This window comes from Ranitomeya variabilis, chromosome 8, assembly GCF_051348905.1.
Source record: "Ranitomeya variabilis isolate aRanVar5 chromosome 8, aRanVar5.hap1, whole genome shotgun sequence".
NCBI lineage: Eukaryota > Metazoa > Chordata > Amphibia > Anura > Dendrobatidae > Ranitomeya > Ranitomeya variabilis.
Genome location: NC_135239.1, coordinates 215,313,729 through 215,334,985, shown reverse-complemented (window position 1 = coordinate 215,334,985; position 21,257 = coordinate 215,313,729). Strand labels below are relative to the sequence as shown.

General features: G+C 51.3%; 1 protein-coding gene across 2 annotated transcripts in view; it reads right to left on the bottom strand.

Moving 5' to 3' along the window:
• DNAH1 (dynein axonemal heavy chain 1) overlaps positions 1 to 21,257 on the bottom strand; it is a 64,693-nt gene that overhangs the window by 16,723 nt on the left and 26,713 nt on the right. Inside the window, exons 12-46 of one of the 2 annotated variants that reach the window (XM_077276967.1) lie at positions 20,991 to 21,141; positions 20,618 to 20,811; positions 18,891 to 19,116; positions 18,638 to 18,757; positions 17,991 to 18,073; positions 17,763 to 17,904; positions 17,408 to 17,563; positions 17,121 to 17,319; positions 15,922 to 16,175; positions 15,628 to 15,840; positions 15,160 to 15,324; positions 14,764 to 14,885; positions 13,821 to 13,926; positions 13,478 to 13,657; positions 13,259 to 13,399; positions 12,837 to 13,000; positions 12,629 to 12,742; positions 12,362 to 12,550; positions 12,159 to 12,264; positions 11,370 to 11,483; positions 9,350 to 9,499; positions 8,816 to 8,902; positions 8,368 to 8,554; positions 8,089 to 8,180; positions 7,854 to 8,008; positions 7,597 to 7,774; positions 7,318 to 7,512; positions 6,937 to 7,056; positions 6,666 to 6,824; positions 4,238 to 4,342; positions 4,020 to 4,160; positions 3,782 to 3,942; positions 3,502 to 3,659; positions 3,198 to 3,371; positions 153 to 191 (exon numbers count right to left, since the gene is read on the bottom strand). In XM_077276967.1, the coding sequence (XP_077133082.1) occupies positions 153 to 191; positions 3,198 to 3,371; positions 3,502 to 3,659; positions 3,782 to 3,942; positions 4,020 to 4,160; positions 4,238 to 4,342; positions 6,666 to 6,824; positions 6,937 to 7,056; positions 7,318 to 7,512; positions 7,597 to 7,774; positions 7,854 to 8,008; positions 8,089 to 8,180; positions 8,368 to 8,554; positions 8,816 to 8,902; positions 9,350 to 9,499; positions 11,370 to 11,483; positions 12,159 to 12,264; positions 12,362 to 12,550; positions 12,629 to 12,742; positions 12,837 to 13,000; positions 13,259 to 13,399; positions 13,478 to 13,657; positions 13,821 to 13,926; positions 14,764 to 14,885; positions 15,160 to 15,324; positions 15,628 to 15,840; positions 15,922 to 16,175; positions 17,121 to 17,319; positions 17,408 to 17,563; positions 17,763 to 17,904; positions 17,991 to 18,073; positions 18,638 to 18,757; positions 18,891 to 19,116; positions 20,618 to 20,811; positions 20,991 to 21,141 (5,240 nt within the window). The remainder of the gene's footprint in view (positions 1 to 152; positions 192 to 3,197; positions 3,372 to 3,501; positions 3,660 to 3,781; positions 3,943 to 4,019; positions 4,161 to 4,237; positions 4,343 to 6,665; positions 6,825 to 6,936; positions 7,057 to 7,317; positions 7,513 to 7,596; positions 7,775 to 7,853; positions 8,009 to 8,088; positions 8,181 to 8,367; positions 8,555 to 8,815; positions 8,903 to 9,349; positions 9,500 to 11,369; positions 11,484 to 12,158; positions 12,265 to 12,361; positions 12,551 to 12,628; positions 12,743 to 12,836; positions 13,001 to 13,258; positions 13,400 to 13,477; positions 13,658 to 13,820; positions 13,927 to 14,763; positions 14,886 to 15,159; positions 15,325 to 15,627; positions 15,841 to 15,921; positions 16,176 to 17,120; positions 17,320 to 17,407; positions 17,564 to 17,762; positions 17,905 to 17,990; positions 18,074 to 18,637; positions 18,758 to 18,890; positions 19,117 to 20,617; positions 20,812 to 20,990; positions 21,142 to 21,257) is intronic. The other variant, XM_077276968.1, reaches the window with a different exon arrangement.

Here is a 21,257-nt window from a genome sequence, read left to right as displayed (position 1 = left end):
CATCGAGACACAACATGAGGGGAGGACTAGACAGATTCAGAACCAGGACAGCACAGACACCTACACAGATACAGCACAAGCTCTGGCTATTTTCTGCCTTTACATTTCATCTGACCTGTCTGTCAAGCACTCAGCTCTTCCTTCTGACTTACTGACTGCTTCCTTGTAACTTCTGTCTCCAAGTAATCCAACTAGAAAATGGGAAATGCTCAGTAATCTGCACATCCTGCTACACGACCCTACAAACGTCTAATAATCATCAACATTAACAGAAGTAAACACGTGAAATAGACCCCTCTGTGTGTAATGACTCTATAGAATATAGGAGATCACTCTGTGTAATGACTCTATAGAATATAGGAGATCACTCTGTGTGTAATCACTCTATAGAATATAGGAGATCACTCTGTGTGTAATGACTCTATAGAATATAGGAGATCACTCTGTGTGTAATGACTCTATAGAATATAGGAGATCACTCTGTGTAATGACTCTATAGAATATAGGAGATCACTCTGTGTAATGACTCTATAGAATATAGGAGATCACTGTGTGTAATGACTCTATAGAATATAGGAGATCACTCTGTGTAATGACTCTATAGAATATAGGAGATCACTCTGTGTGTAATGACTCTATAGAATATAGGAGATCACTCTGTGTGTAATGACTCTATAGAATATAGGAGATCACTCTGTGTGTAATGACTCTATAGAATATAGGAGATCACTCTGTGTAATGACTCTATAGAATATAGGAGATCACTCTGTGTAATGACTCTATAGAATATAGGAGATCACTCTGTGTAATGACTCTATAGAATATAGGAGATCACTCTGTGTGTAATGACTCTATAGAATATAGGAGATCACTCTGTGTAATGACTCTATAGAATATAGGAGATCACTCTGTGTAATGACTCTATAGAATATAGGAGATCACTGTGTGTAATGACTCTATAGAATATAGGAGATCACTCTGTGTAATGACTCTATAGAATATAGGAGATCACTCTGTGTGTAATGACTCTATAGAATATAGGAGATCACTCTGTGTGTAATGACTCTATAGAATATAGGAGATCACTCTGTGTGTAATGACTCTATAGAATATAGGAGATTCACTGTGTGTAATGACTCTATAGAATATAGGAGATCACTCTGTGTGTAATCACTCTATAGAATATAGGAGATCACTCTGTGTAATGACTCTATAGAATATAGGAGATCACTCTGTGTAATGACTCTATAGAATATAGGAGATCACTCTGTGTAATGACTCTATAGAATATAGGAGATCACTCTGTGTAATGACTCTATAGAATATAGGAGATCACTCTGTGTAATGACTCTATAGAATATAGGAGATCACTCTGTGTAATGACTCTATAGAATATAGGAGATCACTCTGTGTGTAATGACTCTATAGAATATAGGAGATCACTCTGTGTAATGACTCTATAGAATATAGGAGATCACTCTGTGTGTAATGACTCTATAGAATATAGGAGATCACTCCGTGTAATGACTCTATAGAATATAGGAGATCACTCTGTGTAATGACTCTATAGAATATAGGAGATCACTCTGTGTGTAATGACTCTATAGAATATAGGAGATCACTCTGTGTAATGACTCTATAGAATATAGGAGATCACTCTGTGTGTAATGACTCTATAGAATATAGGAGATCACTCTGTGTAATGACTCTATAGAATATAGGAGATCACTCTGTGTGTAATGACTCTATAGAATATAGGAGATCACTCTGTGTGTAATGACTCTATAGAATATAGGAGATCACTCTGTGTAATGACTCTATAGAATATAGGAGATCACTCTGTGTAATGACTCTATAGAATATAGGAGATCACTCTGTGTAATGACTCTATAGAATATAGGAGATCACTCTGTGTAATGACTCTATAGAATATAGGAGATCACTCTGTGTAATGACTCTATAGAATATAGGAGATCACTCTGTGTAATGACTCTATAGAATATAGGAGATCACTCTGTGTGTAATGACTCTATAGAATATAGGAGATCACTCTGTGTGTAATGACTCTATAGAATATAGGAGATCACTCTGTGTGTAATGACTCTATAGAATATAGGAGATTCACTTTTTGTATTGAAGAACTGAAATATATTCACTTTTTGGTGATATTCTAAGTTTGTGAGAAGCTCCAGTATATACACATCTGTATGTATGTGAGGAGCACTTGTATGTACACATCTGTATGTATGTGAGGAGCACCTGTATGTACACATCTGTATGTGAGGAGCACCTGTATATACACATCTGTATGTGAGGAGCACTTGTATATACACATCTGTATGTGAGGAGCACTTGTATATACACATCTGTATGTGAGAAGCACTTGTATATACACATCTGTATGTGAGGAGCACTTGTATGTACACATCTGTATGTGAGGAGCACTTGTATGTACACATCTGTATGTGAGGAGCACTTGTATGTACACATCTGTATGTGAGAGGCTCCTGTATATACACATCTGTATGTGAAGAGCACTTGTATATACACACCTGTATGTGAGGAGCACTTGTATATACACATCTGTATGTGAGGAGCACTTGTATGTACACATCTGTATGTGAGGAGCACTTGTATCTCCGGAGAACAAAAGTGTAGGACAGTAAAGATCAGAGTGTCCGATCCTGATCCGCTCCATCCTCTGCTTCAATAGAAAGTGGTCAGGCCCCAGACACACTCGACGGCCATCAGTGCGGCTGATATGCCACTAATGTGTACGGCCAGTAAAAAGGGCTGATCACAAAGTGGATCAATCCTGAGAGTAGAAATGCCCTGGTGGGACGGAGTGATGGCCGTACATATGAACCGCTGCAGCATTCACTCTCATGGGACAGCCGGGAGCTCGGCATCTCTGGGGTCCCATATAGGATGAATGGAGGGGTGACGTGGCTGCCTCTCCTCCGCTCCTATGTGACATATCAGAGCCCGTTCTCCGGATCAGCGGACGTCCCAATCTCTCCCTTTAGCTGCTAATAACTTTTAATGATGGAGGCTCAGCCCTGTGGATTTATAATTCTAGTAATGTTCCATTAGTCCGGCATTGCTGTTACAATACGATTCCGAACCACGTGAATCTGCAGTGTCCAATAGAAATACAACCTCTCCCACCACCCCAGGCCTCGTCCTCGGTCACTCACCCATCCAGCCCCCCAGGATGGTGGAGAAGATCCGGCTCTTGCTGCTGTCCGCCATCTCCGTGAAGCACAAGTAATTGAAGTGACGCGTGAGTCGTGGCGACACCGGATTCCTGCCTCCTCCGGGGGGTCCCATGGCGCACAGAAAATTAATGTCCACCAATTTCTTGAAGACCCCTTGCCAAAATGCCAAAAATGACGAAGAACATTGTTATTATTATTATTATTATTTACCCATACACCTGCCCCGGCCCACCTTCTGGTTGAGGCGGGGGTCCCTTTCTAAGTTCACATCCTCTGCACATACCTATCTGCTTGCGGTCGTACCATCCCCCGTGGTCCAGCCACTGTCTCAGCAGCTCTATGGGCGGCTGCGCTCCGTACGTCTCCAGGGCTGGCATGTTCATGTCATCGATGAAGAAGATGAAGTAGCGCCCGAGCGGTGGTCCGAACACCCCCTTCCTCCTGTAATTACAGAATTGCAGATGAATGAATCCTGCTCCATCTTGGCACAGGTGATGGAGAGGATGCTGCTGTGGATTTTGGGGGGCACGTCCTGTCACCCCCCACCCCATGTTATCGCTTGCCTTTTGTCCAGTTTGCTGTCGATCAGATCTTGGGTTTGATTGGCGGAGGTCCGTGCAGAAAACATGAGGAAGTGGCTGATGTATTCCTGGGGCATGTTCTTCAGCAGCTTGTCAGAGATGGTCAGGGTCTTCCCGGTCCCTGTAGGACCCACACACAGAACCTGCAGACAAAACACAAGGTCCAGATACAATGGCCGCCGCCCCGGCACTGCCTTTATCATGGCCTCCACATACTCACCAGCTTCTTGTTGCTCAGCAGCATCTCCACAAGATGTGACATCCGCACGGTGTCCAGTGTGGGCACGATGATGTCGGCGTAGCTGGTGTCAGGAGCAATGGAGAAAGCAGCGGAGGACTCCATCCAGTTCGCCCAGCGCACCTCAATGAGAAGAATATGTGTAAATGGGCGGAATATGGGGCGAAGGCCGCACTATGAATGGGGCGAGGACACCTCACCTTTCTCCGTGCGTCCTCCTCCTCGTCCTCGGCGACACTGCTGATCCCGGCATCATCCAGCACGTAGTCATAGACCAGACCGTCTTCTGGGAAGAGAATCGTCACCTGAGGACGGAGGCCGAGACTTATAGTCAATAGGCAGGAACGCAGCCGTACAATGCAGGTGGAGCGGGATGTGTTGTACAGTCACCCATACGGGCCCAGTGATATGTGTCCAATTAGCCTACCAGCTGTGGTGACACTACTAGTCCCAGCATGGCACACCACAGTCAGAGCATGCACTACTAGTCCCAGCATGGCACACCACGGTCAGAGCATGCACTACCAGTCCCAGCATGGCATACCACGGTCAAAGCATGCACTACCAGTCCCAGCATGGCACACCACGGTCAGAGCATGCATTATTGGTCCCAGCATGGCACACCACGGTCAGAGCATGCACTACTAGTCCCAGCACGGCACACCACGGTCAGAGCATGCACTACCAGTCCCAGCATGGCACACCACGGTCAGAGCATGCACTACTAGTCCCAGCATGGCACACCACGGTCAGAGCATGCACTACCAGTCCCAGCATGGCATACCACGGTCAGAGCATGCATTACTGGTCCCAGCATGGCACACCACGGTCAGAGCATGCACTACTAGTCCCAGCACGGCACACCACAGTCAGAGCATGCACTACCAGTCCCAGCATGGCACACCACGGTCAGAGCATGCACTACTAGTCCCAGCATGGCACACCACGGTCAGAGCATGCACTACCAGTCCCAGCATGGCATACCATGGTCAAAGCATGCACTACCAGTCCCAGCATGGCACACCACGGTCAGAGCATGCACTACTAGTCCCAGCATGGCATACCATGGTCAAAGCATGCACTACCAGTCCCAGCATGGCACACCACGGTCAGAGAATGCATTACTGGTCCCAGCATGGCACACCACGGTCAGAGCATGCACTACTAGTCCCAGCATGGCACGCCACGGTCAGAGCATGCACTACCAGTCCCAGCATGGCACACCACGGTCAGAGCATGCACTACCAGTCCCAGCATGGCACACCACGGTCAGAGCATGCACTACTAGTCCCAGCATGGCACACCACGGTCAGAGCATGCACTACCAGTCCCAGCATGGCATACCACGGTCAAAGCATGCACTACCAGTCCCAGCATGGCACACCACGGTCAGAGCATGCATTACTGGTCCCAGCATGGCACACCACGGTCAGAGCATGCACTACTAGTCCCAGCACGGCACACCACGGTCAGAGCATGCACTACCAGTCCCAGCATGGCACACCACGGTCAGAGCATGCACTACTAGTCCCAGCATGGCACACCACGGTTAGAGCATGCGCTACCAGTCCCAGCATGGCATACCACGGTCAAAGCATGCACTACCAGTCCCAGCATGGCACACCACGGTCAGAGCATGCACTACCAGTCCCAGCATGGCATACCATGGTCAAAGCATGCACTACCAGTCCCAGCATGGCACACCACGGTCAGAGCATGCACTACTAGTCCCAGCATGGCACACCACGGTCAGAGCATGCACTACCAGTCCCAGCATGGCATACCACGGTCAAAGCATGCACTACCAGTCCCAGCATGGCACACCACGGTCAGAGCATGCATTACTGGTCCCAGCATGGCACACCACGGTCAGAGCATGCACTACTAGTCCCAGCACGGCACACCACGGTCAGAGCATGCACTACCAGTCCCAGCATGGCACACCACGGTCAGAGCATGCACTACTAGTCCCAGCATGGCACACCACGGTTAGAGCATGCGCTACCAGTCCCAGCATGGCATACCACGGTCAAAGCATGCACTACCAGTCCCAGCATGGCACACCACGGTCAGAGCATGCACTACCAGTCCCAGCATGGCATACCATGGTCAAAGCATGCACTACCAGTCCCAGCATGGCACACCACGGTCAGAGCATGCACTACTAGTCCCAGCATGGCACACCACGGTCAGAGCATGCACTACCAGTCCCAGCATGGCACACCACGGTCAGAGCATGCACTACTAGTCCCAGCATGGCACACCACGGTCAGAGCATGCACTACCAGTCCCAGCATGGCACACCACGGTCAGAGCATGCACTACTAGTCCCAGCATGGCACACCACGGTCAGAGCATGCACTACCAGTCCCAGCATGGCATACCACGGTCAGAGCATGCATTACTGGTCCCAGCATGGCACACCACGGTCAGAGCATGCACCACGGTCAGAGCATGCACTACTAGTCCCAGCATGGCACACCACGGTCAGAGCATGCTAGCATTTGTAGCTTCACAGTATAAAAGGACTCTGTCCAGTGGAGTGGGGTCACACACGAGACCCCCTCGCCCCTGACTCGTCTTATTGGTGGAGGATGCGGGTCACACATGCGGGTCACACAGTGCTACCTTCTCCGATGCCATTTTGTCCCTTAGAAATCTGCTAAATAGCAAGCGTCCGTCCGAGTCGCCGGTGATTCCCACGCTCCAGATGAGAGAGAACATGAACCAGCTTTCCACCAGCTCCCCGATGCGATCCAGCTTTTCCTGCGGGATTTTCTTCTGTCCCTGGGAAATCAGAACAAGTGTACTGCGAGATACAGGAGGACAGGCTCCGACCAGGTATATACTGGCAGAACTGCGAGTGCAGCTCTGGAGGGATGTAATCTGGACGATTTACCTCTCTAGGAATGAAAGGCTGGAAGAAGCAGTCCAGCAGCTTCAGGAGGCTCAGCACCAGGTTACTGGCGGTGGAGGCGATCACTTCCTTCACTGAGCGATGCACAAACTGGATGGCGTCCTGGAGACGAGGGAAGGGATATCACTGACACGGATACTTTACACTGCAGCTCTGATCAATGACTCCAGCTTAACTGCACTGCACACAGGGCTAAGAGGTAGTCTAAGAGCTGAACTCTACCTCTTTCTCCCATACTTTACACTGCAGCTCAGAATGGCTGCTAGTAAGAGCAAGAGAAGAAACAGAAGAGGGAAAATGCAGATGTTCAGATTCTGCAATATCTCAGTGGGAAGTCGCATGGCGGACATCAATGGTTCCTACCTGCAGGAACCGTGAGAATAAGGCCTCCAGCTGCTCCACATAGGGCCTCAGCACAGCGGGGAGATCCCGGAGCCAGCATTCGGTAAAAGGGCCGAGTCCGAGGATACTGGGCTCTAGATACACCATGCCGCAGCGGGAAACAGTGGCCGGAGACGCAACGGCCAAATCCTGGACCTCAAACATCATGGTCATGGCCTGAAGACGGAGAAGACATTTCAGTAGAGCGGAGGGGCCATGTTGGCGCTCCCCAATATTCAGAGATGAGTGTTTTGGGGTCACCTCTGTCAGCTTTATGATCTCCCCTGAGCTCAGACACAGCTTCTTGTTGTCATCCAGCACCGTGTTCATATTCTCAATCCAAACGGCGTCTACGGGGCCATCGAACATGTACCACTTCTTGTCCGGATCTGTAGAGGAGGCGCCTCCCCGGATGAGCGATGACAGTATCCCATCCGTCCTACAGAGAAAAATCCCAAAGTAACGAGACATCTGGATGGAGACGGCTAGACGCAGCCACAATGGATGCAATGGTTTACCATTCGTGGGTGAGAAGATCAAACTCTCCGTACAGCTGCCCCATGGTGATGGACTTGGGATTTAGGATGTAGTAGTGAACGGTCTCGTAGGTCCCTCCGCTGACGGAGGGGAGACCCTTAAGGGAAGACATAGCGGCTGCAAGGACCTTGTAGCACTGCGGGGACAGATCCCACAATCATGCCCTCGGTCGTCAGTGTGTAAGGTCATATATCGGTTACACAAAACCTCACGCACCTCCGACTTCCCCGATCCAGTAGGGCCCACCAGCATCAGGCCATGACGCACCACGGTGGTCTCATACAGCTGGATGCACTTGGTCACAAATCCTGATATCAGGCCAGAAAATAACAAGATGAGTAACGACACAACCTCATGGAAGCGGAGGCCGATCACAGCCTCTCCATCCCACGTGGCTGATACCAGAGGGCAGTAGCTCAGCCACGCTTGTTCTCCAAGACTTTAGAGGACACTTGTGAGTAAGGTCCCGCACACAAACGTCCCACTTCTTCTTACCGTCCACGTCCTTGAGGTTTCTCAGGGAGCAGGTCTGACGAATTGCCTCCTCCAGGCTGCCGTAATCTATGGGCTCCTCCTCGATCCTGGGGAAGAGATCGGACACGATCCCGCTGAAGAGTTTCAGGTCATCCTGAAGGAATTTGGGGACGTTGACGTCTCGGATGGCTCGGAGGCAGATGAGCTCCTGTACGGACACAAACACAAGAAGAAGCTGGTGATGTTGGCACTGCCAGAGCCGTGGTGCTGAGCGCAGGTGATGTCTGCGGCAGCCTGTATCCTGCGACGTGCAGCATGCCACTGACCGGATCACGGCATTCACAGACTACAGGCTGCCGTAACCAGCACCGCCATCGTCTGGACTGATCTATGGTCCAGATCTCCAGCTCCAGATCACAAATAGTCTCCGAAGTCGCGGAGGACCCGATACGAAGAAGCGTGCCGTCACCTCGTTCATGGTGGGATTCTCCCTCTTCAGGTTTCCGGCAGCAGAAATCACCGTTTTCACAGCTCTCATTCCAAAATCGTAGTGATCCTGGGAAGGAACGCAGAGGGGTCATTGGTGGAAAAAGATGGAAAATTCACCCCAAAAAAGGTCGGAAGAGGGGAGAAAACGTCATCATGGAACCCCAGAGTGCGGGATGTGCCCCCAGTATGTGAGGCCCGGGGTCCAGCACCTGTAATGGAGAGTTCTGCAGCTTCAGAGTGACTTTTGTGCTTTAATTCTTCCCTATTTTATAGATTTTCACTTGCTGTCAGTGAATGGAAATGATTCTATATGTTCAAGGCATAAAACCCTTTCTGGACTGAGCCAATCAGCGCGACTCTCTCCTGTGCTGAGGCTTTGTTACACTGTTCCAGTCTGCAGCTCAGCTCACAGAGGATTGTCTGGAGGATACGACTGTAACAAACCCTCAGCTGTGAGAAGCTTTAGGTCTTCTCATTGGGTCGGACCACCCCAGGGTGCAGCGCTCAGTGTCACCTGGGAGCTCAGCTGCTCGGAGGAAAGCTTGAACGTCGTCGTTATTTTCTTTGCTAAAATCTTGGCGTTGTTGAATCCGAAAGAATATAACGAGATCTCAGCAATCATGGCGTAATCCGGAACCATCATCGCAACGGGGCGGAAGAGCGCCTGCAAGAGAAAGACGGAGTGGGGAGAACTGGTAACCCCGCCACAGAGGGTACTGGGAGTACTGGTGACACTGCCACAGACTGGTACCGAGGATACTGGTGACACCAAGGTACTGGGAGTACTGGGGACACTGCCACAGACTGGTACCGAGGATACTGGTGACACCAAGGTACTGGGAGTACTGGTGACACTGCCACAGACTGGTACCGAGGATACTGGTGACACCAAGGTACTGGGAGTACTGGGGACACTGCCACAGACTGGTACCGAGGATACTGGTGACACCAAGGTACTGGGAGTACTGGTGACACTGCCACAGACTGGTACCGAGGATACTGGTGACACCAAGGTACTGGGAGTACTGGGGACACTGCCACAGACTGGTACCGAGGATACTGGTGACACCAAGGTACTGGGAGTACTGGGGACACTGCCACAGACTGGTACCGAGGATACTGGTGACACCAAGGTACTGGGAGTACTGGGGACACTGCCACAGACTGGTACCGAGGATACTGGTGACACCAAGGTACTGGGAGTACTGGGGACACTGCCACAGACTGGTACCGAGGATACTGGTGACACCAAGGTACTGGGAGTACTGGGGACACTGCCACAGACTGGTACCGAGGATACTGGTGACACCAAGGTACTGGGAGTACTGGGGACACTGCCACAGACTGGTACCGAGGATACTGGTGACACCAAGGTACTGGGAGTACTGGTGACACTGCCACAGACTGGTACCGAGGATACTGGTGACACCAAGGTACTGGGAGTACTGGGGACACTGCCACAGACTGGTACCGAGGATACTGGTGACACCAAGGTACTGGGAGTACTGGGGACACTGCCACAGACTGGTACCGAGGATACTGGTGACACCAAGGTACTGGGAGTACTGGTGACACTGCCACAGACTGGTACCGAGGATACTGGTGACACCAAGGTACTGGGAGTACTGGGGACACTGCCACAGACTGGTACCGAGGATACTGGTGACACCAAGGTACTGGGAGTACTGGGGACACTGCCACAGACTGGTACCGAGGATACTGGTGACACCAAGGTACTGGGAGTACTGGGGACACTGCCACAGACTGGTACCGAGGATACTGGTGACACCAAGGTACTGGGAGTACTGGTGACACTGCCACAGACTGGTACCGAGGATACTGGTGACACCAAGGTACTGGGAGTACTGGGGACACTGCCACAGACTGGTACCGAGGATACTGGTGACACCAAGGTACTGGGAGTACTGGGGACACTGCCACAGACTGGTACCGAGGATACTGGTGACACCAAGGTACTGGGAGTACTGGGGACACTGCCACAGACTGGTACCGAGGATACTGGTGACACCAAGGTACTGGGAGTACTGGGGACACTGCCACAGACTGGTACCGAGGATACTGGTGACACCAAGGTACTGGGAGTACTGGGGACACTGCCACAGACTGGTACCGAGGATACTGGTGACACCAAGGTACTGGAGTACTGGTGACACTGCCACAGACTGGTACCGAGGATACTGGTGACACCAAGGTACTGGGAGTACTGGGGACACTGCCACAGACTGGTACCGAGGATACTGGTGACACCAAGGTACTGGGAGTACTGGGGACACTGCCACAGACTGGTACCGAGGATATTGGTGACACCAAGGTACTGGGAGTACTGGGGACACTGCCACAGACTGGTACCGAGGATACTGGTGACACCAAGGTACTGGAGTACTGGTGACACGCTACTTGTAATTCCTTGTGACACGGTCACAGACTGGTACTGGGAAAACTGGTGGCACCGCCATAGACTATGCCATGATATATTACCCCTATACTGGAGATACTGGTGAGAGCGCAGGTACCTTCAGGTTATCTGGTAATTCCGTACGACCGGCGTAGCCAGGATTCATGGTAATGAACACAGCGCAGGTCGACACTAACGGGATCTCCACACCCTCGAACATGAAGCGATCCACCTGGTCAATAGACGAGAAGACGACAGCTGAATGGAGGCAGTGAGTAGTGATGAGCGAGTGTACTTGTTGCCTGGGTTTTCCAGAGCACGCTCGGGTGGTCTCTGAGTATTTGTGACTGCTCGGAGATTTCGTTTTCATCACCTCATCTGAATGATTTACAGCTATTAGCCAGGCTGAGTACATGTGGGGGTTGCCTGGTTGCTAGCCAATCCCTACATGTAATCAGGCTGGCTAGTAGCTGTAAATCATTCAGCTGTGGCGATGAAAACTAAATCTCCGAGCAGTCACAAATACTCGGAGATCACCCGAGCGTGCTCTGGAAAACCCGAGCAACCAGTACACTCGCTCATCACGAATTGTAACGCCATCGGGGAGTATTCAGAGAGGCACCAGGGTAAGTGAACCATATCTGTGTGTTGTCCTGAGGAAGGGGTCACATGGGCTCTGAAATGCGTGGACATCAATCGCCTGTCAGTGGTTGTGTCTTACACGACCCTTTCAGGCGAGTTTAAACCTTTTTTATTCTCACTAATTTACTTGGATAAGACCATTTTGCTTTAGTCCATGTACCATAGGGGTGTAGACATTGCGCCTAAGGTTAGCAATTCCCGAATTGCATGCTCCATGCTGGGAGTTGTAGTTTTGTGCGGCTGGAGACCCAGGTGGGGTCCTTACCCGCTGCTGCTGAGCCTTCTGGATTGTGGTGATCTGTTGGGCGACCACGGACAACACCTCAATGTCAATACGATTGAATTCGTCAAAGCACGCCCAGGCTCCGGAGCTGTAAAGACAGACGGACAGAAGCGCATGGGAAAACCTGTATCATCAAAGCGACCATGCCCTGTGTGACACGTGGATGTGGGGTCTTCATCACACACCTGGCCAGTCCTTTGAAGAACTTGCCCATGGCCATGAAGTCCAGCTGGTCGGAGCAGTTGAACACGACAGTCTGGATTGCGAGAGCTTTCCCCAGGTCTTTAGTGGTCTCCGTCTTCCCTGTGCCGGCGGGTCCAGCCGGGGCGCCCCCAAACTTTAAATGGAGGGCTCCTGTGAGTGTCAGGTAACATCTGCAAAGACATTGAGACGCCACTTATTGTTCTGCCCCCTAATACTCCCACATCTCCCGCCTCGCTGGGTAAACGCACCTGTCCGTCAGCGGCGTTATGACCAGGCGCCCGGTGTTTCCGAGGTATTCATACCCGTACAGGAACTCGGCATTGACGGCTCTGACATACAGGTCATCCCGGCTCCAGTAATACCTGCAAGTCACAGGGAGGACTGTAGACATTTGTGGTGGAGTCTTCGGCCAGGCGGGGCTCCACCATATTGATTTCTGTTTATCTGTCACCATACCGGAGCTGGGATATCCACTCAAAATCATTGACGCTGCTGACGTTTTCCTCAATCAGGCGAGCGGCGACATCTTTGGCGTGGACCTCGATCACAATGAGGGCAGACAGGATGGAGCGTTGCATGCGAGATAGTTTACCGCGGACTAAAGCAACGAGGTCACGGAGCTGCGGACATTGAAGACGGACACTGAACATCCTGTGCGTCACCCCAAAGGGTCAAAGAGTCGAGTCATGAACAAGAAAGATTGGTGCATGCAGTAGATCGGGTATCAGAGATGGCGCCGGGATGTTGTGGCACTGGCATAGTACATCATCTTCATACTGCGCCATTTCCCCCCCCCCAGAATACCATCAGATTCAGCGATGAGACACATCACCGTGTGTACAACCAGCCTGAGACCACCATAGACCCACCACACTGACCTGAGCCTCCAGCTGTGGGAAGAGCCTGCTGGACAGATCTCTGGCCTCTAGAGCCTCTGACACTTCCTTGGTCCAAAATGTCTGACATCCGGCTATGGTGACCTGACCCGGCCAGTTCATCACCCACTGTGAACGAGGAATCTGGAAATAAGAAGCTGAGAGTAAGTCTGAGCTCGGCATGGAGCCAAGTAAGACCACCGGAGCTCTGACCAGTCGTACCCCCGGATAGGCCTTTATGGATCTCTCTATGTAATCCCGCACGCTGGCCTTCATAACCTTCTCCACCTCCAGTAACCAGTCCTCCACGTTGCCTGTTGGGTAGATGGGTTTGGACAGCTGCACCTCCTCGCCCTCGGCTGAGTACATGTGGGTGATCTGTAGATCCGGCTGAAACAGCAGCTGGAAAAAAAGAAGAAAGGATGTTTAACCATACATCTTCCCTAACTCGAGGGACTTGATGATCAGAGGGGTGCGACTCCACGGAGGAGAATTACTGAAGAAATGTTCAGTTACATCAACAATGAATAAGTAACAATTCCGGATTGTAGCCCCCCGATCTCACCCGGGCAACATTCTCAAAGCATTTGCGTAGGTGCGGCTGCACGGCGGTGGGATCCTTGGTCTGGGACAGGATCTCCAGGAGTTCATCATCGGAAAGGAAGTAGAACCTGAAAGAGGAGCAGATTTCAGCTTCACCCTCCAGCTGACACCAGGGGGAGATTTGCTGGAGTCATATGCAATGCGCAAAGCAGTGGCCAGAGGCTCCACCTGGTGCCCAGTATCTCCACCTGGTGCCCAGTATCTCCACCTGGTGCCCGATATCTCCACCTGGTGCCCTGTACCTCCACCTGGTGCCCAATATCTCCATCTGGTGCCCAATATCTCCACCTGGTGCCCAATATCTCCACCTGCCACACAGTGACTCCACCTGGTGCCCAGTATCTCCACCTGGCACCCTGGCACCCAGTGACTCCACCTAGTGCCCTGTACCTCCACCTGGTGCCCAATATCTCCATCTGGTGCCCAATATCTCCACCTGGCACCCAATGACTCCACCAGGTGCCCAGCGACTTCCCCTCTTGCCCAGTATCTCCATCTGGCGTCCGACTGCACAGCTCTGCCATACACATGTTCTCATCACATTACTCAAGGACTTAGGCACACAACACAGGCCGGGGTCGCACGAAGCGAGTAGTGCCCACCTGATGTGCGACTGACAAAATGCTGCTTCATGAAAGTCACGGCAGGAATCAGAGTGTTGGTAATGGCTGCACGGTTCTGCAGAATCTGCGCTCGGTGATTATTACCATGTTATTTGCAAACACTTTCTACTGACGGACTCGGAATCTGCTGTGACTTATGACGTGGCAGCTTGTTGGCAGCACCACGGCGTGCGTCATGCTTGCGCCAATTACTGCGTGGGGCTGAGTGTAATGCTCCGGGGACAGGATGGTGACCCAGTGCCCAGCACGGAGCTCAGCTCCTCACCTCCAGGCGCTTCTTACCTGGGGAAAGCTCCTCTCTTGGTCTCCAGATATTCGCTGAGCCCTTTCTGCACCAGTTCCAGCAGTTTGTTGCATTCTCTAAGACTTTCCAGGAGACGAGGATCTGGGCACAAGGAAATGACCTGGGAGAAAAGTAGCGTCTCAGTGGGGACCAGACCACGTGTCCACAGATCTCTGTATATTACGGCCACAGGATAAAGAAATGTCCGGTGACTTCCACATTGTCATTTTGTTGGTGATAATATTGATGCAGTATATATATTTATATATATATCCCTCATTTCCCATCGATATAACCCTACAGCTTGTCCATTGAGCAGTCCTCACGTATAGTCCATACAGGGGCACAGATTGGGCCCTGGCGACGCTCTGTAGCCCACGGCTCCTCTCACCCACCTGCTTATTCTCTTCTGCGTTGCGCATGATTTTCCTCCAGGTCCGCTCCATGGTCTGGTATCGCTTACTTTCCACCGGCAGTTGTCGGTTGATGTCGTCGGAGCTGAATATTGGTTCCAGGTAGAGCCAGGAGCGCTGGCAGGTCAGCCATTCCTCCAAGACATCCTGCGGAGGCAAACAGGAGAGGTTCAATCTCTTGGATACGCCAGCGGCGGCTGAGCTTGTCCAGCACTTTCCTGATGGTCCGGAGGTTAGAGACCTCTGATGTCTTAAGATTACAGTGAAATCCTGAACCATGATGTTAGAGCCACATGAATGACCCAACGAGCCTTCGAATGAGTGTTTTGCTCGGTCGTCAGCTGAGTAATCTTATTCTCGAAGGTTTGCTTGCATATGATGTCACTGTGCCACCTCGGTGATGTCATCAGCCTCCCACCATTACATGTCATGTATGAACGGCTGCCTCACCTGTGTCAGCCGCAGTTTGCTCTCCCAGATGCTGATGCGATCTTCGAAAGGCTTCTTGTAGGGAGAGAAGGACATGCTCTGGGTCATGACAATGTGGTCATCTAACAGCTGAGACGCTTCTTCCGGACTCTTCAGTATGAACGTCCCCGTCTCTTTATAAGGCAGGATGTTGAAGAACACTGAAGACCATTCTCCTTCCATCTTATCCAGAGCCTGAAGAACACATCATGTTAGATACGGTGCGATGATGATGATGATGTACACGGAGAGCAAACACCGGCACGATCCCATCACCTGCTCGATGGAGAACTCCTTCCCTGCGATCTCGGCCACTTTGGCGATGCTCTCGATGTGGTCTTGGAGCTTCATCTCCAGGCAGCGGGTGAACGTGAGGTTGGACTTGGGTTTGATGTTGATCTTTATCTGTTCGGATAAAATCTCCCAGTGCCGGTTCCTCATCCCCGGGTTACGCAGTCCTTGTATTAGGGGGATGTAGGGCTTAAATTCTTCTATGCGTCCTTTGATGTCCTGAGCCACCTCCTGGCAGGCTGCAGAAGGAAGGAGCCGTTATAGAAAACTATGGAGGAGACAACAACCTGGAAACCATAAGGGTTAGCCTCCGCATCACTAATGGTAACACTACAAAGTGCTCGGAAGACAGCCTCAATTGACCTCTATTCTCAAGAAAGGAAAGTTTTTAATGACAACGTTCATGTTGTCTAGGCTACTGGCCACTGCTGCAGTCTGGCAGCGGTGGCCGAGCATGTGCAGTGCTTACAAGCTCTTTTTAATATCACTTTTAAGCACTGATCTTAGCCAAGCCACAATGCTGGAGTGCATGACAGGTCCAGCTTCAGTGTCCCTGCGCTCCGCTCCTCCGATGCTGCAGCACTGGATAGCGCACAGGTCGGGCCAGCGACACAATTATGCAGCTGGTCCGAGCTGTCAATCATCGCTCTTGAGGATGAAACATAAGAGCAGTTTTTTAAAGGAAACTTCAGAGGAGAAATTTCTGCCTAAAACTAAAAGACATGGCTGCATAGGTGTTCTCACGCTGAGTAAATCGATACCTTCGGTGGAGAAATCCTCACAGCCATTGATGAGAAATCTGATGATAAGGTTATATGCAAAGGCCACAAGTGCATTAGGGCGTGTCAAAGCACTTCCAGTTCTCCAGCCCTCACTGCTCATTACTCGCCGGTGCCTGCCCCCTGCATGTGATTGACAGGTCACTCTGGTGTCTGCATAAGACTGAAATGATCTGCCACACAAACGCACGAGGGAGGTGACAGGTGGGGAAATAAGCAGTGAGGCCTGGAAGAGATGGAAGTGCTTTGCCACGCCCAATGCACTTGTGTCTCATTTGCATATAACTTCCATCTCTGATTTCTCAGTACTGGCTGGGAGGATTTCTACAAGAAAGGTATCGATTTACTTAGTGGGAGAGCAGCTATACAGCCGCATGCACACACAGGTCATACACGTGATCCCACCTGGAATGTCTCGGAAATGCTTGATGCACTTGTGCATGTTTTTATACGCCTCCATTACATTTTTCTCCAGCTGCTCTGCATCGATGGCGGAAAGTGGGTCGTTCATCCAGCTCTCGTGCCATCGCATCCAGTCCGAGACGGTGGTCCATAGGTCTCGGAAGGGTTGGAAGTCTTTCACCAGTTTTAGAAGCTTGTCATACTGTCAGACAAGAAAAATAGGGTGGATAACGATAAAATATGTGACCCTTATGTGAGTGGAGCATAAGATGATGACGAGTGGGACTTACATTGGTGACCGGGAGGCTGAAGAGCCTCTCCCTGTTGTTGTAGAGCTGAGCCTGCTGCTGGGACTCTTTCAGCTGCTTGTGAACCCTTCGGACCTCGTTGGCAATTTCGTGAGCGCGATGTATATCGACGTGGGTGGAGAATCCGGCGACCACCATCTAGGGACAAAAACGTAGAGGGAAAGTCTGAAAAATATATTATGGACAGAATACAGGACCCAGAGTGACGGAGGGAACAGAGCTTCCGATATTCTGGTGGTCCTGACCCCACTCTGCTAGCCCAGAACCAATGTAGGGAGGATTTCCTGCCATTCCACCACATCGTAGGTTACGTCACCGCCATCAGGAATGTGCCGACCTGTAAGGTGTCCAGCTTCTCCAAGAAATTGTTCTGGTCCATCACTTGGATTTTACGGAACCTCTCCTCATCTTCCAGGTGCTGCTCCCGGATGGCTTCCATGGTTGTCAGTATCTTATGGGGCCAGGCGATGACGGCCCACCTAACGATGGAGCAATATAGGGAGATCAGCGAAGGGGTCGTATCCTTGGGACCCTCCATACGCCCCATCATGGGGGACGCACTCACTTGGCACTGAAGTCATCCTGGGACAGGCTGTAGAAGAAGTCGTCAATGACCTCGTAATCCCCGAGAACTTTCGCTATTTGCTCCTAAAACAAAGATGGACACAAAACGTAGATTGTAAGAGCTAAAACGCAGTAAAAATCTACCAAAAAAACACAGGAATCAGGTTTTGCAGCATTTTTGGTGTAAAAACCTAAGGACATTGCATCGTGATTTTTTGGGGAAACTAAACTTTATCAACATCAACAAGAGACAGTAAAAATGCAGCAAAAAAATGCAGCAAAAACTGTTTTTAGAAAGCAGCTTCTTTACTGCCAAGAGAGCAGGTTGTACCTGCAGAAATAAGAAACGCAGCAAAAACGCAAAGTGTGAACATAGCCTTACAATTACTTTCTATATTGGGTATAGATTTTTGCATTGTCAATTATTTCCCTTATAATAGCAGAATATATTTTAGCAGGAACGTCCTGCCGCTTCCTGACGTGATCCCGAGCACTTTTCCTGAACTCTGTACACGGCTCTGATTCAGGACAATGTGTACAGCGATCAGGAAGGCGGAGGCCGTAATAAACCAGCTCTGCCTTCTCTAAGGGGAGTCTGTCTGCACAATGGCACAAGGCAGGGCGGTGTGATAGTAGGAAATCTCCGACCTCCAGGGATCTCATCTCCTCGGGGACCCCCTTCATCCACTCTCGGAGCTCGGTCAGCTCCTCCACGCTGTTTGGCTTCTCATACAGTTTACGACTGATGGATCGGAACTGCTCCGAAATCTGTGAAAGGAAAAAAAGGGAAAGGCGATATCAGGAGCAGAAAGAAGAGTTATGTGCCCATAATGCAATGGAGCCGGCTAAGCGCCTGAGCGCTAACTGTGACGCAGCGTCCCTGTAGAGCAATGGCCTCTACCTCCTCCACCTCCTTGTGCACGTTCCTGGCCAGTAACTCCAGCAGAGCGGTAGAAAGGAGCTTTCTCTTCCGGGACATATTCTGCTTCACCCCCTCTATACTGATCTGGAAGGGGCCGATGATGACGGCGTTGGGCAGCGCGTGGTCCAGGCGCTCCTTCTCCACAAGATGCTCCTCGGCCGCCTGTCTCACCTCAGCCGCCGTCGGGTTCTTTCCTTGGAAGGTTCTGCGGAAAAAGTGGCAATGTGGTTGTGTATGTATTATCAGCCATGCGATGCCGTGTTCTCCTCCAGCGAGCAGTGCCCATAAAGTAAGTGCACCCCCCAACCCGTGAAAGGTCACTGAGCAGTGCCCATAAAGTAAGTGCACCCCCCAACCCGTGAGAGGTCACTGAGCCGTGCCCATAAAGTAAGTGCACCCCCCAACCCGTGAGAGGTCACTGAGTCGTGCCCATAAAGTAAGTGCACCCCCCAACCCGTGAGAGGTCACTGAGCAGTGCCCATAAAGTAAGTGCACCCCCCAACCCGTGAAAGGTCACTGAGCAGTGCCCATAAAGTAAGTGCACCCCCCAACCCGTGAGAGGTCACTGAGCCGTGCCCATAAAGTAAGTGCACCCCCCAACCCGTGAGAGGTCACTGAGCCGTGCCCATAAAGTAAGTACACCCCCCAACCCGTGAGAGGTCACTGAGCAGTGCCCATAAAGTAAGTGCACCCCCCAACCCGTGAGAGGTCACTGAGCAGTGCCCATAAAGTAAGTGCACCCCCCAACCTGTGAGAGGTCACTGAGCAGTGCCCATAAAGTAAGTGCACCCCCCAACCTGTGAGAGGTCACTGAGCAGTGCCCATAAAGTAAGTGCACCCCCCAACCCGTGAGAGGTCACTGAGCCGTGCCCATAAAGTAAGTGCACCCCCCAACCCGTGAGAGGTCACTGAGCCGTGCCCATAAAGTAAGTACACCCCCCAACCCGTGAGAGGTCACTGAGCAGTGCCCATAAAGTAAGTGCACCCCCCAACCCGTGAGAGGTCACTGAGCCATGCCCATAAAGTAAGTGCACCCCCCAACCCGTGAGAGGTCACTGAGCCGTGCCCATAAAGTAAGTACACCCCCCAACCCGTGAGAGGTCACTGAGCAGTGCCCATAAAGTAAGTGCACCCCCCAACCTGTGAGAGGTCACTGAGCAGTGCCCATAAAGTAAGTACACCTCCCAACCCGTGAGAGGTCACTGAGCAGTGCCCATAAAGTAAGTGCACCCACCAACCCGTGAGAGGTCACTGAGCAGTGCCCATAAAGTAAGTGCACCCCCCAACCCGTGAGAGGTCACTGAGCAGTGCCCATAAAGTAAGTGCACCCCCCAACCCGTGAGAGGTCACTGAGCAGTGCCCATAAAGTAAGTGCACCCCCCAACCCGTGAGAGGTCACTCAGCCGTGCCCATAAAGTAAGTACACCCCCCAACCCGTGAGAGGTCACTGAGTCGTGCCCATAAAGTAAGTGCACCCCCCAACCCGTGAGAGGTCACTGAGCAGTGCCCATAAAGTAAGTGCACCCCCCAACCCGTGAGAGGTCACTGAGCAGTGCCCATAAAGTAAGTGCACCCCCCAACCCGTGAGAGGTCACTGAGCAGTGCCCATAAAGTAAGTGCACCCCCCAACCCGTGAGAGGTCACTGAGCAGTGCCCATAAAGTAAGTGCACCCCCCATCCCATGAGCAGTTGCTGACTGCCGTCACCTCATGTAGGTCTCCACGTCGGTGTTGTGGAGCTCCAGGAACTTCTCGTACTGCTTCGCGTAGGCTTTCAGTGGTATCAGCGCTTTACAGATGGCCGTGCGGATGTTGCTGCGCAGCTCCTCCACCGCGGGCTCGTGCAGGCCCACTGACTCCAGCAGCGGAGTGCCACTGATGAAGAGGTCCTCCAACACAAACTGAGGGGGGCAAAGATTGGATGCTCACACACAGCAGGACTGACAGCACAGAGGATGTCAGCAATGTCACTGATGGAGGGCGACAACCTCGCACATAGGATGTACAGGCAGGTTGTCAGATACTGTGACAACCGCTTCATTATACTGAGGAGGATGAGGGGGGGACACTCTGCACTCACTTTCTCCAGTTGGGGGACGCTGTGAGTTGCCAGGATCCCTTTATCAAACAAAGTCATGAGCGAAGTCTCGAAGTTCTCCAGCGGAGTGCTGAAGTGCGCCCCCGAGACGTCCAGCACCAGGTCCAGCAGGAAAATAGGGTTCTTCCGAGGTCTTCAATAAGCAAGAAAATCTAATGAGAAGGAATCACAGCGAGGAGCCATGCGCAGAACCCTACATCTGACACCTGCAGGAGCAGAACAGCGAGCGCAGCTCTGGAGTATAGCCCA